At 50.4% G+C, this 18,481-nt stretch overlaps 1 protein-coding gene across 13 annotated transcripts in view; it reads left to right on the top strand.

Moving 5' to 3' along the window:
• CACNA1D (calcium voltage-gated channel subunit alpha1 D) overlaps positions 1-18,481 on the top strand; it is a 301,070-nt gene that overhangs the window by 260,313 nt on the left and 22,276 nt on the right. For all 13 annotated transcript variants that reach the window (XM_036102523.2, XM_036102520.2, XM_036102521.2 and 10 more), the window contains 9 exons: positions 398-526; positions 3,039-3,104; positions 4,546-4,637; positions 5,574-5,733; positions 6,318-6,445; positions 6,584-6,680; positions 8,980-9,082; positions 10,551-10,652; positions 15,733-15,863. In XM_036102523.2, the coding sequence (XP_035958416.1) occupies positions 398-526; positions 3,039-3,104; positions 4,546-4,637; positions 5,574-5,733; positions 6,318-6,445; positions 6,584-6,680; positions 8,980-9,082; positions 10,551-10,652; positions 15,733-15,863 (1,008 nt within the window). The remainder of the gene's footprint in view (positions 1-397; positions 527-3,038; positions 3,105-4,545; positions 4,638-5,573; positions 5,734-6,317; positions 6,446-6,583; positions 6,681-8,979; positions 9,083-10,550; positions 10,653-15,732; positions 15,864-18,481) is intronic.

Here is an 18,481-nt window from a genome sequence, read left to right as displayed (position 1 = left end):
GATCAGTGACGAGTCCCCCGGGGCTGGGCCTTTTCCTTGACCATGCTGAGTTTCCCACTAGTGTTTCTGTATTCTCCATGGTTGTCCTTCCAAAACAGTGTCTGCGGTGGTTTGCATTCATCATCAGTGTCCAGTACTCTTGACCAGCCCGGCGTTCTCCTCTTAACACACTTGACCACGTGGACATGCATGTGCTGTGTGGACGCAGTTTCCCAAGCCCTGTGTTGTTAGCATGTAACTCTTCCTTTCATATCATGCTTTCCAAGGTGAAAAGGCCCTAGAAACACATCTTCTGTTCTTACCTCTGTCACCTTTGTTTGCATCTGTTGCTGTTTTTCTGAAAGTGTTGCATGTTCTACTTTGCATTGGGTTTGACCTCTCCATGATAACCCTTCAGAACTCTGAAGAGAGCAATAGAATCTCCATCACCTTTTTCCGTCTTTTCCGAGTGATGCGGTTGGTGAAGCTTCTCAGCAGGGGGGAAGGCATCCGGACGTTGCTGTGGACTTTTATAAAGTCCTTTCAGGTAAGAGCCAGGCCGGGGGCTTCTCTCTTGCTCTTGGAGATCACATGTGAGCCAGTGAGTGTCCTGTGTCGTGGAGGATCCGGACTCCCTTCCACATGGCCACTGTGACCCCCTAGGTCAATAGAGGATGTGGAACATGGAGGCACCTGACCCAGCTGTCCTTGGTGAATCAGACAGGATTCTTGCTTAAAGGAAACAGAAGGCAGTAAGGACCTGCAGTTAAGGAGGGGTGTAATGTTTCTCAGATGGATAGGGATGGGGAGTCTCCAAGCCCCTCAGTCCTCTCTGGAATGCCCAGTGGTGGAGGGTGACATCTGAGAGAGGGCAGGTCCCAGCAGACCGCCCGCAAAGTGAACAGCATCCTGCCAGGACAGCTCTTCCTCCTGAGGCTGCCGCGGTCCTCTCTGTTGGCTGATCTAGATGTGAATCAGAGCCTGCTCCACCTGAGCCAGCACACCGTCCCCAATCTCTGCAGTACCCAGTACCTGCAAGGATCACAGCGTTGAGGACTTTTGGGCATAAGCCAGGCCTCACTTGTCATCTGTGACTCTCCAGGCTGGTGCAGCCTGAACCAGGACTGACCCAGCTTCTCCTGTACCTTTTAGTACCCCACCCCAGATATTCTAGTCTTCCCGACTGAATTAACTGGGGACGGGGTACAGATTCTTATTTAAAATATTCGTCTATGTAAGGGAAATGTAGCTACGTATAAATATTAGAAAGTGAATCATGAATCTTCATGACTATTTTTAATTTGAAATAAACACCTTGACAAGTGAAGCTATCCAAAGACACGTAAAGAAAAAGTTCAAGCTAAGCCTACCACCTCTGAGGTAACTGGTGTTAACGTCCCAGGGAGCGTTTTTCTGCTTGGGTAAGATTTTAACACATAAAGGGAAAGGATGGCTTCCGGGAAAGGGGGTAGATCCAAAAACTCAAAGAAGGGAAATCACAGATTCTGGCAGGGAACCTGAGGTTGTCAGAACTGGGGATACAGCTCTCGGGGAGAGCGAGCAGGGCCTCAAGTGAGCCTTGGTCTCAGAAAGGGGTCAAATCCCAGACATTCGTTATTAATATAAAGTACCAAAGTTTTCAAGTGAACTGCTATAAAAATAGATTCATGCAATAATGTCATACTTACTTTTAAAGAAATTATTAAACTTTTTCTTTTTAAAAGTTTGGCCACTGTGGATAAATTCATCGAACAAAGTGGTAGTTCACAAAAACTGAGAAACAGTGCCAACAGAATTCGTAAAGATTCAGTAATCTAGGAAGAAAATGTGTATAGGTACGGTGAGGAAAGCCTGGAGCTAACCCTGTGGGGCTCTGGCCAGCGGTCAGCCGTCAGGGCGGTGCTATTGCACCGGGCTGGGCAAGCAGCCCCAGGTCCAGAGCGGACGCACAGCAGGAAGGTTTTTAGCCACCGGCTTTCTTTTTTTTTTTTTTTTTTTTTTTTTTTTAAGATTTTTATTTATTCATTTGCGAGAGAGACGGAGAGAGAACAAGCAGAGGGAGAGGCAGAGGGAGAGGGAGAAGCAGACTCCCTGCTGAGCAAGGAGCCCGATGCGGGACTCGATCCCAGGACCCTGGGATCATGACCTGAGCCGAAGGCAGACGCTTAACCATCTGAGCCACCCAGGCGCCCAGCCACCGGCTTTCTGATGACCTTTTGTGGATAAAAGAGAAAGTAGATGCTTTCACCATGAGTGCTCTGGCCACTACCTGGAGGTGTACCATGTGCATGTCACACGACATGTCCTAAAAAAAAATAGTTGAGGAACAGGGATGAGAGGACCAGGGGTCTGACCCCACACATACATACCTGTATTTAATGTTCTTAAGGAGAGTCCAGGTTTGGCGACCACCCAGCTAGCTCCCTTTCTTTTCCCTGACCCAACCCCCAACTCGCATTCTTTCAGAAAGTGTGTATTTTAAGAAAGATGTCTTGCTTTCTGCAATAGCAGGCAGAAAGTGGTTCTTCCCCTTGGCCCCAGTAATTTCACTCCCAAGACCTCACCTGAAGCAGACATGGGTGGTTTTGCACAAAGATGTTCCTTTGCAGTGTGATCTACAATAGACCTCGCCCCCACCCCAAACATACCCACGAAAGAAAGTGGAAACAATCTAAATATCCAGTGTTCTGGAATGGTTTGATCAGTTATGATAATTTCACAAAGGAATCCAATGATGCATATAAACATTATTGTGTGGGTGATATGTCTGCCCTGACACCTTTTATTTAGGGTCAGGTTATATTGTTAATGATGGTGGAAAGCATATCCTGCCCATAGATTCGTAACACTAGGTGTGTGCATGGATGGTACACTAAGGACTGAAGTTATTGTGCTGGGCTGGGGTTTAAAAAGTCCTCCTTTACTGTCGACGTTCTTTCAGCATAACCCAGAAAAGAGAAGCATGTGGCCCTGTGTTGGGTCTTCATTCTATACCCGAGCAGTCACAGTGTGGGGGAGGGGGAGAGGTGGGCACTGAGCCAACTGCTTCCTTCTTCCAGGCACTGCCCTATGTAGCCCTCCTCATAGCCATGTTGTTCTTCATCTACGCGGTGATTGGCATGCAGGTAAGCACTAGCCACTTTCCCCCTGTGTCCCCTTTGCTGGGTAGCCCCAGATCTGTGGCAAGATGTGCCTTGGCCAGGGGGAATGGAAAGCCAGGGTCCTGATTTTGCAGGCAAGTGCCTGTGTGGGGGACAGCCAGGCTCAGAAGAGCAGGGAGAGGTTGGGACATGCCAGGGAAGCCTGGGGGTAGTGGTACTCCTCACCCCCAATCTGAGTCTTGGGAGACTCAACTGATGGAGAAAACCCACAGTTGGTTTCAGCAACAGGAAATAGCACACTGAGAGAAGCTGTAATTGTTCTAGCTTCTGTACTGATGTTACTGAGAAGATATTTAATGATACGAAAGTCTGTTGATCCCCGCCTCTCCGGGGATGTGGAAAGGGATTGGGGCTTCATTCACTGCTGAGCTGAGCCCTAGCAGGGTAGGCATAGCCTCCAGGAGGAGAAGGGGGTGGAGAGCAGCCTGCTGGACCTCCTGGGGGGTCTCTCTGCTACATGCTCTACTGTTTTGGATGCTGTTTTTCAGATAAGGGGGGATGCAAGTGTCAAAGAGGTGGGGTGATTGCAAGGCAGAGGGGTGGCTGCGCTTCCTTATCTGAACGCATAGAAAAATTTGCAGTTCGATAGGGATCTATTTGGGAGTTGTGAATGAAGAGTTGACCTACTTGAGCCCTTGTAATTCAGCGTGGGATGCTTTGTGCCCCAAATGGCCTTTTATGACCTGATGTTCTCCTACAAAACAGCTGTCTTGGAGACCTGCAAGCTGCCCTGCACACACCATCACCAGTTTGCTCAGGAGGCTTTGCCAGGTTCTTCTAAAATGGCCTGCTTTTCTATAAGTCCTGCAGCTAACTTCCCCTTGCCCTTCCAGGAAAGGCCTCTCTCTTCTCTGTGGCTCAATGGCCCCCACGTTTGTCTGTAGCTGGATCTTTTGTCTGTGCACACTCATGTTCTTTTCATTTCCTGGGGCTCCTGGGCCGTGTCCCCTCTGCTCCTTTGCAGGCAGTGCTTCCTCTGCCCAGACACCCCACCCTCCTGCTCACCTGACTAGCCTCCACTGTGCCTTCAGTTCTGGGCCTAAATGTCACTCCTCCAGAGGCCTTTCCTGACCCCAGCCCCTGGCTGCAGATCCGTTATGCGCTTCCCTGTCCGGCTGGATCAGGCCAGCTCTCTGCAGGAGGGGCTGTCTGTCTGGTTGCCTGGTAGGAACTCCCTGAGGTGAGGATGCTCCTGACTTCGGCACTGGGCTCCCAGCAGTTAGCACGGTGCCCGCCCCATGTTTGCTGAGTGAATGAAGTGCCAAGCACTACGAGAGAGCCCTACTGGGTGTTGATCAATCCTGTGTTCGAAATTCACATGTGGAATAGGTTTTGTGGAGAGTTTTGCTTTTTTTTTTTTTTTTTTTAACAAAATCTTTATTTCCCTAATGATTTCTCCACCCAGATGTTTGGGAAGGTTGCTATGAGAGATAACAACCAGATCAACAGGAACAACAATTTCCAGACCTTTCCCCAGGCGGTGCTGCTGCTCTTCAGGTGACTGCGTCCCACAAGGGCACATCTCTCCCTGGCTCTGGGCTCCAGAGTGACCCAGGACACGTGTCCTGTTACAGCAGTGTGGCCCCTCCTGGCTGATGGTGGTGGCTTGTTGTATTTGTTTTGTATTCTGGAACAAAGACCTTAGCATTTCAGTCACAGGAATTTCGCTGGATTGTGGAAACTGCTATGGTCATTCAGACTGTGGCCAGCTTAAGGGTTATCCCTTTGGAAGCTAGTAGGTCTACTAAGGCCACCAGGAAAATGGTAGGATACACACTTATGCATGGGAGCATGCACTTGAACACACCCAGGAACGTGGAAATATAGCAAGAACAGAAAGGGCCTTTGCACAGCCAACAGGGAACATCCAAGATGCACAGTTTCAGATTTTATAGGATTGTTTTTAACCCCAGTTAACTAGCTTTGTAAACAAGGTGCCTTGAAGTGAGAGAACTTTCTAGAAACTATACGGGTAATTTCTAACGATTCTCTTGATTGAATAGCGAGTCACTTAGAATTTGGTAGTTTTCAGTTCTTTGCTTTCAACAAAATTGAATGGGGATCTAATCAAGTTGTCAGGTGTTAGGTCGTTAGAAATAGTAATTATTTTAAGATTGTAACATGAACGTTTAAAGAAGAGAAGACACAAAAACATCCATTTATACAGAAAGAATTGATGTGCTTATATCAAATGATTGTTTTAAATCAAAGGGAGCTATAGCAGGGCCTCCACTCAGAGAAGTTGCATTTGAAAATAAGTAGGAATTTCAATTTAGGAATTTTCACTCATTCGAACTGGCTTTTCCCCCAAATCATTTAGGTTTTGCTCTAATTACAAATTTTGTTTAAAAAAAAATATTCTTAAAAATGTGAAGGTCTAAGCTTCAAATCACTCCTTCGTCTACTAAAGCCCTTCTTCTTAATCTCAACAAGGTGTGCCACGGGTGAAGCCTGGCAGGAGATCATGCTGGCCTGCCTCCCGGGGAAGCTCTGTGACCCCGAGTCGGACTATAACCCCGGGGAGGAGTACACGTGTGGGAGCAACTTCGCCATTGTTTATTTCATCAGTTTTTACATGCTCTGCGCGTTTCTGGTGGGTGATCACGACAGCTCTCTTTCTCAACTGACAGATGCTTGTGTGGCATTTGGGATTCAGACCACAGATGTTGCCCCCTCGAATGACTGTGGGGTATTGTATGTTGATGAGCACTCTAGACTTCATTTGGCGGTTGGGGGTTTTTCTTCAACAGGTGTGTGTTACCAGCACCTTCGTTGTGAGCAGGGGTTTGAGGCTCCCTAACAGGCTTGGGACAGTCACCACCCCAGCTTCTTAGGGCTGCTGGTGTCTTTATTGAAGTTCCAAAGCCACCGCACATAGCAGTGACTCAACAGTGTGAGGTATTTGGTGGCCACAGAATTATAAAACTGCAGTGTGCGTCGACAAGGCCAGATGACACAGCCCCCTGCTTTCCCCTGGGACTATACCAAAGCCATTGTGGAAAGCTGGAAGCCTGCCTTTTTCTTCAACATTCTCCAGAAAGGAAGTTTTTATGGCCTCAGAGAAGTGGGTTCCAAATGTTTCACGACTCTTATAATTAATTAGGAGGCCCTTACTAGGGTCTAAGCCCATCCATTCCACTAAAGATGAAGCAGCTTTGCTCTGATGTGCTTTTTCAGATCATTAACCTGTTTGTGGCTGTCATCATGGACAACTTTGATTATCTGACCCGGGACTGGTCTATTCTGGGGCCTCACCATTTAGATGAATTCAAAAGAATATGGTCGGAGTATGACCCTGAGGCAAAGTAAGTTGGAAAGGCTTCCATGTGACTTGTGTGGGCTGTTTCTGGAGTGTTGGCTGTGATTTTTGTAGAAGGTGGGATGGAGTGAAAGCTCAGGCCAGCCAGTGCTTCCCTGGACCTCATGCTGTTCTTTGTCTCCAGAGGAAGGATAAAACACCTCGATGTGGTCACTCTGCTCCGCCGCATCCAGCCTCCCCTGGGGTTTGGGAAATTATGCCCACACAGAGTAGCCTGTAAGGTAAGTGTCCTGTTGGTGTGTCTGGTGGCCTCTCTGCAGGGACTCTCTGCTTCATTCAACACACACTAAGTGACATTCTGCCGAGCCTTCCATCAGGTGCACTGGGGTTGCAGAGATGAATCATACGTGGTTTCTGTCCTGAGGAGCTATCAGATTTGTAACTCTTAGGATACCCTGTCAGCCAAAAGTAAGAATAGGAAGGGGATTGTGTCATTTGTCACTGGGTGGGTGGAGGGGAAGGTGACATTTGCGTCAGGTCCAGAAGGACAGAAGCGGGAGGGCATTGCAGAAAGGGAACACAGCTCAGATGTGGAGGTCGGAGAATGGCCATCATGTTGGCACATGGGGAGTCACTGGTGTCGCTGGAGCATAAGGGAAAGTGGCAGAGGACTATGGGCACAAGCTGAGTACAACTCCAAGGAGCCCTCTGTGCCAGGCTGAGTCCCACAAAAGAAGCATCAGTAGAGTTTCATGGTGGAAAGTTGCCCCTTGGCAATGGGGGAGTAAACAGGAGACCACCCAGAGAGCTGTTGGAGTCACCCGGAGTGAGGGCGGTGGTGGGGACAGAGGAGGGCAGGGCTGGAAGGTCTGCTTAGGAAGTAGGATGGAGAAGACGTGGTGCCCTGGCTATTTCCTAGCTTGAGTGACCGTGGACATGGTGGCACACCCCTCTGCCACCAGAGTGCCTGTCCCCATGAGCCATACATTAGCAGTGGCCTCTTGGGGTTTGGTCCAGATCTCTCATTTCACCCCCCCCCCCACTTCTGTAGTTTTCACCCCAGACCATGCTCTCTGTGAGCTCCAGCTGAGATTTGTTCTTCTGTAGAGCTCTCAGGGAACCACCTTGAGTTAACGTAGCAACAGAAAATAATTCCCCTTTCTGAAGGAGATATGCAAGATTTGCTTACTGCAACTGCCTCTAGAAATCCAGCCAGCCACATGACAGCTGGTCACCTCTCCCCCTGGGTCCGAGGCAATTCTGGGTTCAGGGGTTTTACCCAGTGTTGCTGGGCCAGCTCTAGACAGAACCCAAAGTAACAGAGTGGAGTCTATAACGTATTGCAGAGAAATTTCAAAGAAATCTTTGGAGACAAACTCATTGTTCTCTGCCCTGAAAGTCCAGAAAACCCTATTGGCAGGTCCTTGGGTCTTTGCCCACATTATTGCTTCTCTGTAGCCTGGACTCTGGATGAAGGTACAAAGAATAAGCCACAGAAGTGGACTTTTTTTCATAAATTTCTTTTTTGCTTTCCAAGAACAAGATGGGTTCCAGCTTATGGCTGTTGTTTTGTGTTTACGTCTCTAGACCCTTTTATATAAAGGATCTAAGTATCCTTGAGGCACAACGTGGTCCATTTTCCTGATTCAGGAACTTGCCAGAGAAAGTGAATGGACATGCAGGCTCTCTTGGCTACCTGTGCTGGGTTTGGAGACAGGCGTGGTTGGTAATAGGACTAGAAATTTAGGTCGGATGAGTCATGCAAACATGAGATTCCAGTCCCTTAATAGGGAAGAGAAAAAGCATTAAAAATATCTTAGGACACTTTGCCAGCCCAAAATAAGAAATTTGGGACCATTAACAATTACAAATACCACTTACTTAGCTCTGATCACATGCCAGGCATCCCCTGAAATTTTAGCGTCCATGATCTGCCTTAATCCCAGCTGGGTGTGCCATCTGTATGGGAGGTAACCAGGGCCCAGAGAGGGTGTCACTCCCTCAAACCCCCTCCTCAGCTCCCAGTGCTAGTGTTCGAGGGACCAGAAGGGAGAAGAGAAGCGGGAAGTGGGGGTCCTGCTCTGGAAGACCAGACAGAGCAACCGTGTGGACTTAAAGGGGGTCCCACCGCGAGCATGACGGTCCCACCAGGGCAGGGTTCCCTAAAGGACACTCCCTGTGTTAGGAGTAGTGAAGACCCAAGCCCCAGTCCCTGTGCCTGGCTTGTCGTACCTGGTGTATTGTCTCAGCCTTACGACGGCTTTAAGGATGTGCCCAGAAGGGAGGCCTGACCCTGACATGTGCTGAGGGACAGAAGAACGCTTGAATAGTCAGGTCTTAAACATTTGAGGTTAAAAACAAGCAAAGCACACCATCTGCGTGCCAGCATGTGTGTTTCACGACTAAAGCCTTGATCTGTGTCAGCTCCAAGTACCCCCAGGTGCTAGGTGCTCCCTAAGGAGTTGTGGAGTTGAACTGTTGACTAGGAGGAGGCAAGGGATAAACAGAGAATCAACACCGAGAAGTAACATGGCCATAATCCATCATTCGCCTTCTATTGAGAAACTTTTCTGTTTACAGAGACTAGTGGCCATGAACATGCCTCTCAACAGTGATGGGACGGTCATGTTTAATGCAACCCTGTTTGCTTTGGTTCGAACGGCTCTTAAAATCAAGACGGAAGGTGAGCATCCCTGGGACAGGACGATGGATGCCATATCCCACCTTGCGTTCTCCCATCTGGGCCTTTTCTTGTCGAAGGGGAGGCCGTGGGGAAGGGGCAGTGAGTGCTGGGCCAGCTGGCTGTCCCTGTCTGCCTTTATGCTTCATTTTGTCCCAGAAAGTTTCACGGTGACCCCTGCCACTGCTTGCTTACGGAGCAGGAGAGATTAGGCAGGGGGAGGGGGGCTGGGGCAGAGACAGGACCATCACAAGTGCATTCACTCCAGCTGTCCCTTTCTACTGTGTGACCTTCAGAGAGGGATTTCACAGTGCTGAGCTGTAGCTTCTTCCTCTGTTGAAAAGGAATAAGTATGCCTCCATCCGGAGGAGTCCCGGAGGAGTCCCGAGGCTGAGATGAGAGGATGTCTGCAGGAGCCCCTCTGCCAGGCGGGCACAAAGCCGGCACTTGGGAACTATTAGCAGCTGCATCTTCCCTGCTGATATCAAACACTCAGCCCTGGAGGGTGGCCGCTGGGGTTGGCTCAATGATGACATGAGAGTGGGACAGAAAGCAGATGGCAGCAGGTTGAGGAGTGACAGGAGGTGGGAAAGTGGAGGCCGTGAAGGAGCCAACTCTTGGCACACTCCGTGGACGAGAGGGAAGAGGGGCCGGCAGGGCACAGCTGCGGTCTGCAGATGGCTGTCTGCCAGTAGCCCTGAAGCTCTAGGTGAACCTCTGCTCAAAGCCAGTCTCTCCAAGCTCCCAGTACCCCTGGCAGTGTGCTCACCCATACCTGGCCCAGCCAGTGGGCCTGGGCGGGGCAGAAGGCAGGGTGGTCATGGGGACTGACAGCTTAGCTGAGGAGACAGGCTTCAGCCCATATAATAAAAGACCAGGCTTTTGTGGTGCTGACGAGTACATGCAGTAGGAATTGAGAGAATTTCTCACTTGGGTGAAATGGAGGCAGTGTTTGGAACAGGCAGTGGAGGAATAGAAGGCATTCTAGCTGGGGGCAGTGGGAAGGGGTGCGTCTTGGCTGTGGGAGGGTAGGATGAGATCAGGCTGCATAGGCCTGGAATTCCAGAATAAAACACGGTTCCTACCGTGGGGTGACTGCCCAGTGGAAGGCTCACCCACTATTTGCCTGCGACCCCTCCACTGGAGAGCCCCGGGGGGAGGGGAGCCCCGTCCTGTCTGAGGTCTCTGCTCCAGGCCAGCTGGGAGGGAAGCAGCCCTGTGGGAACAGACAGGAGAGCTGGCTAAGAGAAGCAAGGCTCTTTATAGATTTTGGATACTAGCTCCTTATCTGATATGTCATTTGTAAATATCTTCTCCCATTCTGTCGGTTGTCTTTCGGTTTTGTTTACTGTTTCCTTTGCTGTGCAAAAGCTTTGTATCTTGATGAAGTCCCAATAGTTCATTTTTGCCCCCCCCCAAAGAAAAGAGAGAGAAGCAAGGCTCATTTTCCCCTCTTGCTTTCTGAATTTAGGGAACCTGGAACAAGCTAATGAAGAACTCCGAGCTGTGATCAAGAAAATCTGGAAGAAAACTAGCATGAAACTGCTTGACCAAGTTGTCCCTCCAGCTGGTGGTCAGTGCAATCTATTTCCTAAGTGGTTCTTGGCTAATGCATTGGTTTCAGTGCAAGGATCTCCAGCAAGCCCCAGAGAGGGTTTGCAGAATGCTTTACATATCCGCTAGAGCATTCGGGCCCACAGCTAAAGAAGGCTCTTCGGCCTTTTGGTGTAATTATTTGGGGTAACAGGAGGACCATTCCAGACAAAGGAGAGGCTTCAGTGGGAAGGAGACCCAAGACCCAGATGGCTGGGGCAGGGGTTTTCTGGTCGGTGGAAGAATTACCATGGGAGAATGAGCTTACTGTCTCAAACCAAAGAGCATGTATTTTTTCAACCAAAATGAAATATTTAAAGTTAGTTTCCATTTATCCTTCAACATGTTGTTGAAAACGTCTCAGAAAAAATAGATAGCTTTCAGAAAATGGCATTTTTGAAATGTTCTTCTCAGGGCTGAGTTTACCATCATAATTACCAAAAATGTCCCTTTAACTGGAGTTTAGAGTCAGAACTAACAGGCATGCTTATTTCCTTTTGTTATTTGTCATAAAATAACGGACTAAACTTTTTCAGATGTATATATATATATAACGCACATATATATAATATATATACCGTTTTTCCATTTTTGTTTAAGTACACCGGACTTAGACATTGAGGTGGTTGTTTCGTGACTATTTTATTTTCACGTTTTAAAGGTGCAGGATCCGTTCACTCCGTGCCACGACCCCAGTATTCTAGCCGCCCCTAGCCCCGGGCACACTGTGAGCATTCGGTGTGTTTTGTAACCAACCACACTTTTCTAGCATCACCGCTCCTGCAACTTTCGAGATTGGTCGGGCTCAGGGCTGGAAGCCGACTCCGGGACCCGGGGCCAGGACCATGGCCAAGGCCTCTCCCTCTGAGAAGGTGACAGTCTCTGGCTCTTGGGAGGCAGAGAAAGAGAGAGAGAGCGAGCGAGCAGCATGGCGCCTAGGTCTGCTCCTCCGCATGAAGCCAGAGCAGTGTGAGCTTTTGTCGCTGGAGGGAGCCACCCCTAGCTGGCACAGCCACCTGCTCAAAGCCGGGGGAGACAGTCCCAAAGAAATGATAAAGGGAAAGCACGCACACACACACACAACCCCGCCCCCCCGCCCCTCCGCCCAAAACCAAGGAACAGAAAACCGTCAGCTCCCACCTGGAGCACCCAGGCCCCCCACAGGAGAACTGATGCTGCACATTTAAAACGACTCTTCGGTTTCGTTCTTTTCCTTGCAGCTGCGTACCCAGTGCTCGCATGGCTTAGAGAAATTGCTTTTTAAGATTGTTGTAACAATGTGCTTGAGCTTTTTCTGCAGCCTCCATTCCTTTCAAGTCTCAGTCTTTCAGAATATTCTGAAGCAATTCTGTTTTAGGGTGGTGGCATGGAATCAGGGTTATCTCTTGGCAGCCGTATTCCCCTACACTGTTTCTCAAATCCAGATGCATGCTTCAGAATAGCGGCTGCGCGCGTCCCGGTAAACCCTGCCCCCCTCCACCTCCCCCCAGGGCCAGCCCACCCTGCCCCAGCGCCCCTCTGCTGACTGGCCACCTTCTTCACAAACCAGTCTCACCCCAACATCTTGGGGAGCATAGTCGCATTACTGTGAAGCTTTCTTTCTTTTAATTAGACCAGGAAAAAAAGGTCCAGAGTTTGGCTCACCATGCTAGTGCCCTCAAAACAGATCAAATTTTAGCTCTGCTAGACTGCTAGTAAAAGCCAAATATCCTTCCGCTTTCTTGGCCTGATAGCTGGGCCTGGCCTTTTCTCTGTATTTCTCAGAAAAGATGGGGGTTTAGGATGACAGGTGTTCATCTATTTCAAAATGGCAGCAGGAGCACAGTGAAACCCGGGAAGGCAGCAGGCCTTAGGGGGTGGCTTGCTGCACTGTTTGAGTGTGTCTCTAGGATGGTGCTCCTCCAGGCCGAACCCCAAGTGCTACTGCGCTGGAGAGGTTCATGGCAGGCAGGGACTCTCAGGCATCCGCGAACACACTCTGTAGGAGGTGCATGCGGGGCAGGATTTTACTGCCTGCATTCCACCAGTTCTCTCTGTTGCTTCTTTCCTCTTCCAGTAGACCATTGGTTCCCAGCCTCACCCACATTGTGGCGCACTTGGAAAATGGGCCTCTGGGCCAGCAGATGGCTAGCTCCCAGGACCGAGGGGCTCAATGTCCTGCAGGCCATACCCTGGCCAGAGCAGCAGATTCCACCAGGCCTGCTGCTCCCTGTGTCTGGGGCTGGCCCATGTGGGGCATCAGGGAGCCCCTCACAGGCCTGGTGGCAGTGGAGCAGGGGCCCATCTCGGGAGGCTTTGTAGCTCAGGGTGGTGTGCGGTGCCCCCCCCCCCACCTGCCCAGGTCATCACAAGCTTCTGAGAAGGAGGCGACCCCAGGAGCCAGCCCCAGAGGAGCGGGGGGAACTGTCCTTCTGCACCGTGGCAGTGCAGGGGCCTGTGGCCTCGGGCATAGTCTGCCTGTCCTCTCCATCACCTGTGCTCAGCGGTCCCCTTGCCCATCTCTGAATCTTGCTCATGTCCTCTGCTCTACTCTTGAGTCCTCTGCCGTGTCATGGCTCTTCCCCCTTTCTGTAGGAGTCCCCTATTCTCCCAGGGGCTGTCCTTCCTTTGGGCCTCCACTCCTTGACCTGGATCTTTGGCTCCTTTGCCCTGAAGAGCTCAAAAACCTGGCCCCATCTCTTTCTCTCCAGGCCTGAGCCCAGACGGCCTCACTGCAACCATTCCTTCTGTCCCTTCCTTTTCTAACCAACTCTAACTTTGATTTTTCCTGTTCTTGAGAGCTTGTCCTCAGCCCAGCCTCAATTAGCTTAGCATCTCAGTGGAGAAGACCAAGTGGTGGCCTGCCTCCGCTCTGGAGTGGCCACTCAGGCAGAACCACAGTCAGCCCTCTGCACTGAGCACCCTGCTTCCCCCAGTTCTGGGCCAAAGAGAGCCAAGACCCTCCCGCAGGAGCCTCCTGGGCCCCTCCAGGCCAGCACCATCTGGGCTGAAGGGAGAAAAGGATCAGGCCTGCATTTACGGGAAACATCCCAGTGTGGAATGAGGTGGGCCTTCTGTGAACCTAGTGTTTTTTTCTGGGAGCCCACAGAGAAGACTTGATACCTTGGACTGCAGGGGATAGCTGTGGCACACAAGGCAGAGGCTCCCTGGGTCCCCCAGGGTTGTCCACTGTGAGCCCACCTCCCGCATGCAGCTCAGTAGAGAGACTTGTACTCTGGGGGAGGCAGCCCCAAAGAAGTAGGTGGTGTGTGGCCAGAGCTGGGCAGTCCCTGAGTGGGCGGTGTGGAGAAAGAGGAGAGCCCACGTTTGGGAGGCCTACTGCCCTGGGCTCACATCCCAACTCGACCGGCCAGGGCAGGTCATTCAACCCCGCTGCATCTGTTGAGGGGAAAGCCATCCCACCATCTCAGAGCTGTTGTGAAGAGGCCATGACACCCACATGGAGTTCCTCTGGGAACGTGGATGCCCAAGAATAGAGGTAGCTAGAAGGTATACCAGATGTACCCTGGGCAAAACTGGGAGCAGCTTGCGAGCAAAGTAGGAGTGAAGTGTCGAGACCTAAATGGTCTGTCCACCTCTCACCTCCTTGCCCATGGGCAGTGCATCATTAGGCTATTTGGACCAGCTTGAGACAGATGCGGGACATAGTTTCACATGCTACCCAAAGCCTTCGTCCCTTTGGTGGCCCCTACACCACTTCAGGCTTCTTGGCTGGGGTTTGTGAGGAACACAGCGCTCTTCTTGAGGCCAGCTGCCCCAAGGCATCTTCTTACTCAGTAACACCGAGTGGCTCCTGACAGGGAAGTTTGGAGAGGTGTGTACAGCAGCCCAGCAGTATCCAGATGGGGGCGCTTCCCACATGGGCACTGAATGAGCCCCAGAGGGTTCATTCAGTGAATGTAGAGGGTTCCAGTGGCCCCCAACCTGTCATGTTCCACCATCCATTTCAATGGATGGCACCATCAGCAGGCTGCCGGCTCACTGTCACCCAGCCCAAGCACTTCGGACCACCCTAGCATGGGGCCGGGTGCTTCCAGGCCTCCTCTTGGATCATGCTCACAGCACCTCTAAGAGGTGTGGCCCCATTTATAGATGAGAACACAAGCCCCTTGCCCCAGATCAGCATGCAGCTCTTGCAAGTGCAGCCTGGGTACAAGCTCAGCTGTCCCAAAGCCTGAGGGCCAGCAGCCCTTCCTTCTCCCAGCCTCTACAACTCCTGGGGCCCTACGCTTCTTACCCAGGGGCCACTGCAGATCTGGGGGCGAGCACCCCAGGGAGAGCAGGGCTGGTGGAGGCCCCTGGGCAAACACATCGTGGTTTACCATGAGACAGCCAGAGCCTCTATTCTGCCTCATGCATCACCTTTAAAATGCTCAGCGGAGTTCCAGTGCCCCAGCGGTACATGCTGGAGTTGTTCCGAACAAAGCAGAAATAAGCTCAACTTCGAGGTTAGTTGGAGCTGTCGCTTGCAGTGCCAAAAATAAGCAGTTCTGGATTACAAACAGAGAAATGGCATATGGAGGCTATTGGAACAGAATCACGGGGGCACGTGAAAATCTGGGTTTGCAGCCACTTTCCTGAACCTTCCTCCTCTTCCGAGCTTGTCTGTCACTTTCTGAGGTCTCTGTCTTTATCTCAAAGCATCAGGATTTGGATGATTAATTGCCTTGGTGTTCATGGTAATTACACATGCAAATCTCTATGCACAGGGGTGAAAATAGGACCCAGGAAGTCTTTTTTTGTTTCGTAATTTTTATTTTCAGTAAATAACCAAGACAGCACTCCATAGTGTTACTAATACGCTGCTCTAATAAACTCATGACAAACATACCGTTTTCTGCAATTTTGAGTATCAGTTCATGGGACTGACTCTAATTTTGAGCCTTAACTGCTTTGCAAAACCTTGCTTTTTGCTAGATTTAGTCTCCCGGGTCCTCAGCCCAGAGCTCAATGCCCTGGGCGCTGTCCCGCCCCGCCCCCGCCCTGGCCCCCAGCGAGAGTTGAGGCTCCTGGTGCAAATGTGCTGATTCGGGAGAGCTCTGTCTGGTCTCTCCGTTTAGATGATGAGGTAACCGTGGGGAAGTTCTATGCCACTTTCCTGATACAGGACTACTTTAGGAAATTCAAGAAACGGAAAGAACAAGGCCTGGTGGGAAAATACCCTGCGAAGAACACCACCATTGCCCTACAGGTGAATTGTCCTTTTGTTTTCTTCTCTTTTCACTAACCATTTTACAAGCTTATTTGAAATACTAGAGAGCTGGCTATTCATGGTTGAGCGGTGCCACAAGGATTTTGTTTAAACTGAGATACCGCACACCCCCCAAAATGCGGACTAGCCATTTCTGGGCTATGAGGTAAGTGCCCCCCTCTCCTTGCTTTGTCTGTTGTGCCCACACCTGCCGTGGCCCGGGTGGCAGGGCCCCCAGGACAGCGGCGGAGGTACAGCCCTGGCAGGCCCCGGGGGGCCAGCGCTGGCCTTGTACCCTGTCTCCTCCCGGCTTCTCCAAAGACAGGGTCCTTAGGCAGGCACCCACCTCCCCCCAGTCCCGGGCTCGGGCCCTAGCTGCCCAGGAAACAGCTTTCCATCTGAACGCAAGTGCTTTGTTTTGTTTCTGTTTGTTTCTTACCCCACTGCTTGTTGGTTTTTCGGTCCATTTCAGTAACATCCATCACCTCCTGGTGTGTGTGTGCGTGCAGATGGGTGTGTGTGTGCGCGTGTGTCACAGTGTGTCTGTCTCTGTGTGTGTTTCCTGACAGCCGTGAGGCTTGCTGTGCAAATGCTGCTCTGTGCCCAGGCCAGCCTCTGGGCCCTCCCCCTGTGCCAGCCCCGGCCCGCCCCAGGCTCCTGGAGTGTGGGCGTGGCTTACAGGAACCTCTGGTTCCAGCCAGGGTCCATGCATTCAAGGATGTAGAACCCTAGGTAAGCCCAGATCTCTGGCACGGGAAGCAGGTGTGTGGAGGAAGGGGGTCACTGTGAAGCTTGCAGGAGGAGGGGCCACGAAGGGAAGTTTGTGAGCGAGCACTGGCAACAGAGAAAGCAGGGTGAAGAGGGAATGAGATGTTAAGAACCGGCAAAAGGGAACTACAGAGGTTGGCAAGCTGCAGAAACACCTGTCCAGACTAACCAAAGCCCCATCGTCTCTGCTACCCACGTGCCTGAAGTCCATCACGAGTAAGATAGAGTTTTTTCCCTGTTCATTTGTTTACTTTAAAATGACTTTTATGTCCCTGTTATCATCACGAGTCTTACATTGGGCCTTGTAGGGTATTAGCAGGGTTCAGTGTGGAATAGTCCTTCACTTTTTTCTGGAGAGAAACGCCCAGTGTTGTTTTGTGTTCCAAGCAATGGTGCAGTGAAGGGAGGGCTTCTCTGTGAGCTTGCTGCGAGAGAGGACATGAACGTGAATGGCCATGAGTGAGGGCAAGTGGGTGCATATGCAGATGGTGGGGTAGTAGATGTCCTTCATGAGGACACCTCTGCTCTGCCCAGACAGCTGCAGAGCCAGGGGAAGCAAGGATGCTCAGTCCAGCTGAAGATGATTTCCGATCTTTATTTCTCTGATCACCTGTCCTAAGGTGGCTCAGTGAACCACAGGCTCAGTCCAGTAGCCCATTGCTGTCTCAGGTTGTGGAATTTGTGAGTAAAACTTTCCCCTCTGGCCCCTCCAGTCTGCAAAAGGGAAAGCCCTCCTCCTGACCACCACTCACAAGTAGCCTTGGAAAGATGAAAGCAAACTGAAAAGATGTGTTTGCAAGTCTGAACAGGTCTGTGGTCCATAGGTTCTTGGGGGCAGCGTGGCCAAGTTGGGTGCAAGGAGAAGGGGTGATGAATGCACTTCTGAAGGCGCTTCCCTAAAGCGGTCCTGGGCCTGGAGGACTAGACTGGCCGGATTTGGGAGTGTCATGGTCCCCTCCCCCTGCAGGGAACTGCCTGCTATTCTGGGATTCTAGGTGGTGGGGTCCATAGCACTTGATGACTTTTCTTGAGGGGGAAACATACTCTCTCATGGATGGCTATGTCATAACTTCCAGTAACCAAGTTAGCTCTGTGTTAGGAGACCCTTCTGTTTTCTGGGGAAGGCGTGCATGATGACTGCATGAGTAGAGTTCTCCCTTCCCTGAATTCCCAAGACTTCCCAGTCAGATGGCTTCAGTTCCTGCTCTAGTGGCTAGATATAGTGTTTTGATGTTTTAAAACCTGAAAACACATGGCTAAATAATTATCACATTTCATGGATGGGCTTCCCCGAGTCTTTTTAAGTTGCAGTTTCAAATGGTGCTAAAGCTACATTTATAAGTCATGGGATAAAAGACCAACACATTGCATTACAATAATGTTTTTCTCCTAAACATTTTTCATTTTGTTGTTTGTAGAAAGAGTTTCATTTCCTTGGTGAAATTAAACATTTCCTGTTAGATGATGATACCAGTGCATCTTTACCCGGTTCTGTTGGGAGTTGAGGCTATGACTATAATTTATGTTGAGTACACAGCCTAGAAGATTAAGTTGTGTTCATAATCTTGACTGATAAATTCTGAAAGTGTATTGGATTCTGAAGCAAACATTAAAAATAGAAAATTCTGGTCTCCTTGAAGGATAATTCTAATTACATTTTTGGCCTCCTCTGTTCTAGAAGTGGCTTTAAATGTGATTTGTCACTCTACATTTAATGAGCACGAGGAGGCGCTTCCTTTCTGTGTGATGAAATACTCTGTGATGACACAGCAGTTAGGGACACGGGGTCGAATGGCAGTGGCACCCACAGTGTCACTAGGACAAGTACACGGACGCGCAAGGAAGCCCCC

Source organism: Halichoerus grypus, chromosome 1 (assembly GCF_964656455.1).
Source record: "Halichoerus grypus chromosome 1, mHalGry1.hap1.1, whole genome shotgun sequence".
NCBI classification, from domain to species: Eukaryota; Metazoa; Chordata; class Mammalia; order Carnivora; family Phocidae; genus Halichoerus; species Halichoerus grypus.
The sequence above is the reverse complement of the archived record's forward strand: the minus strand, read 5'-3'. Positions and strand labels throughout refer to the sequence as shown.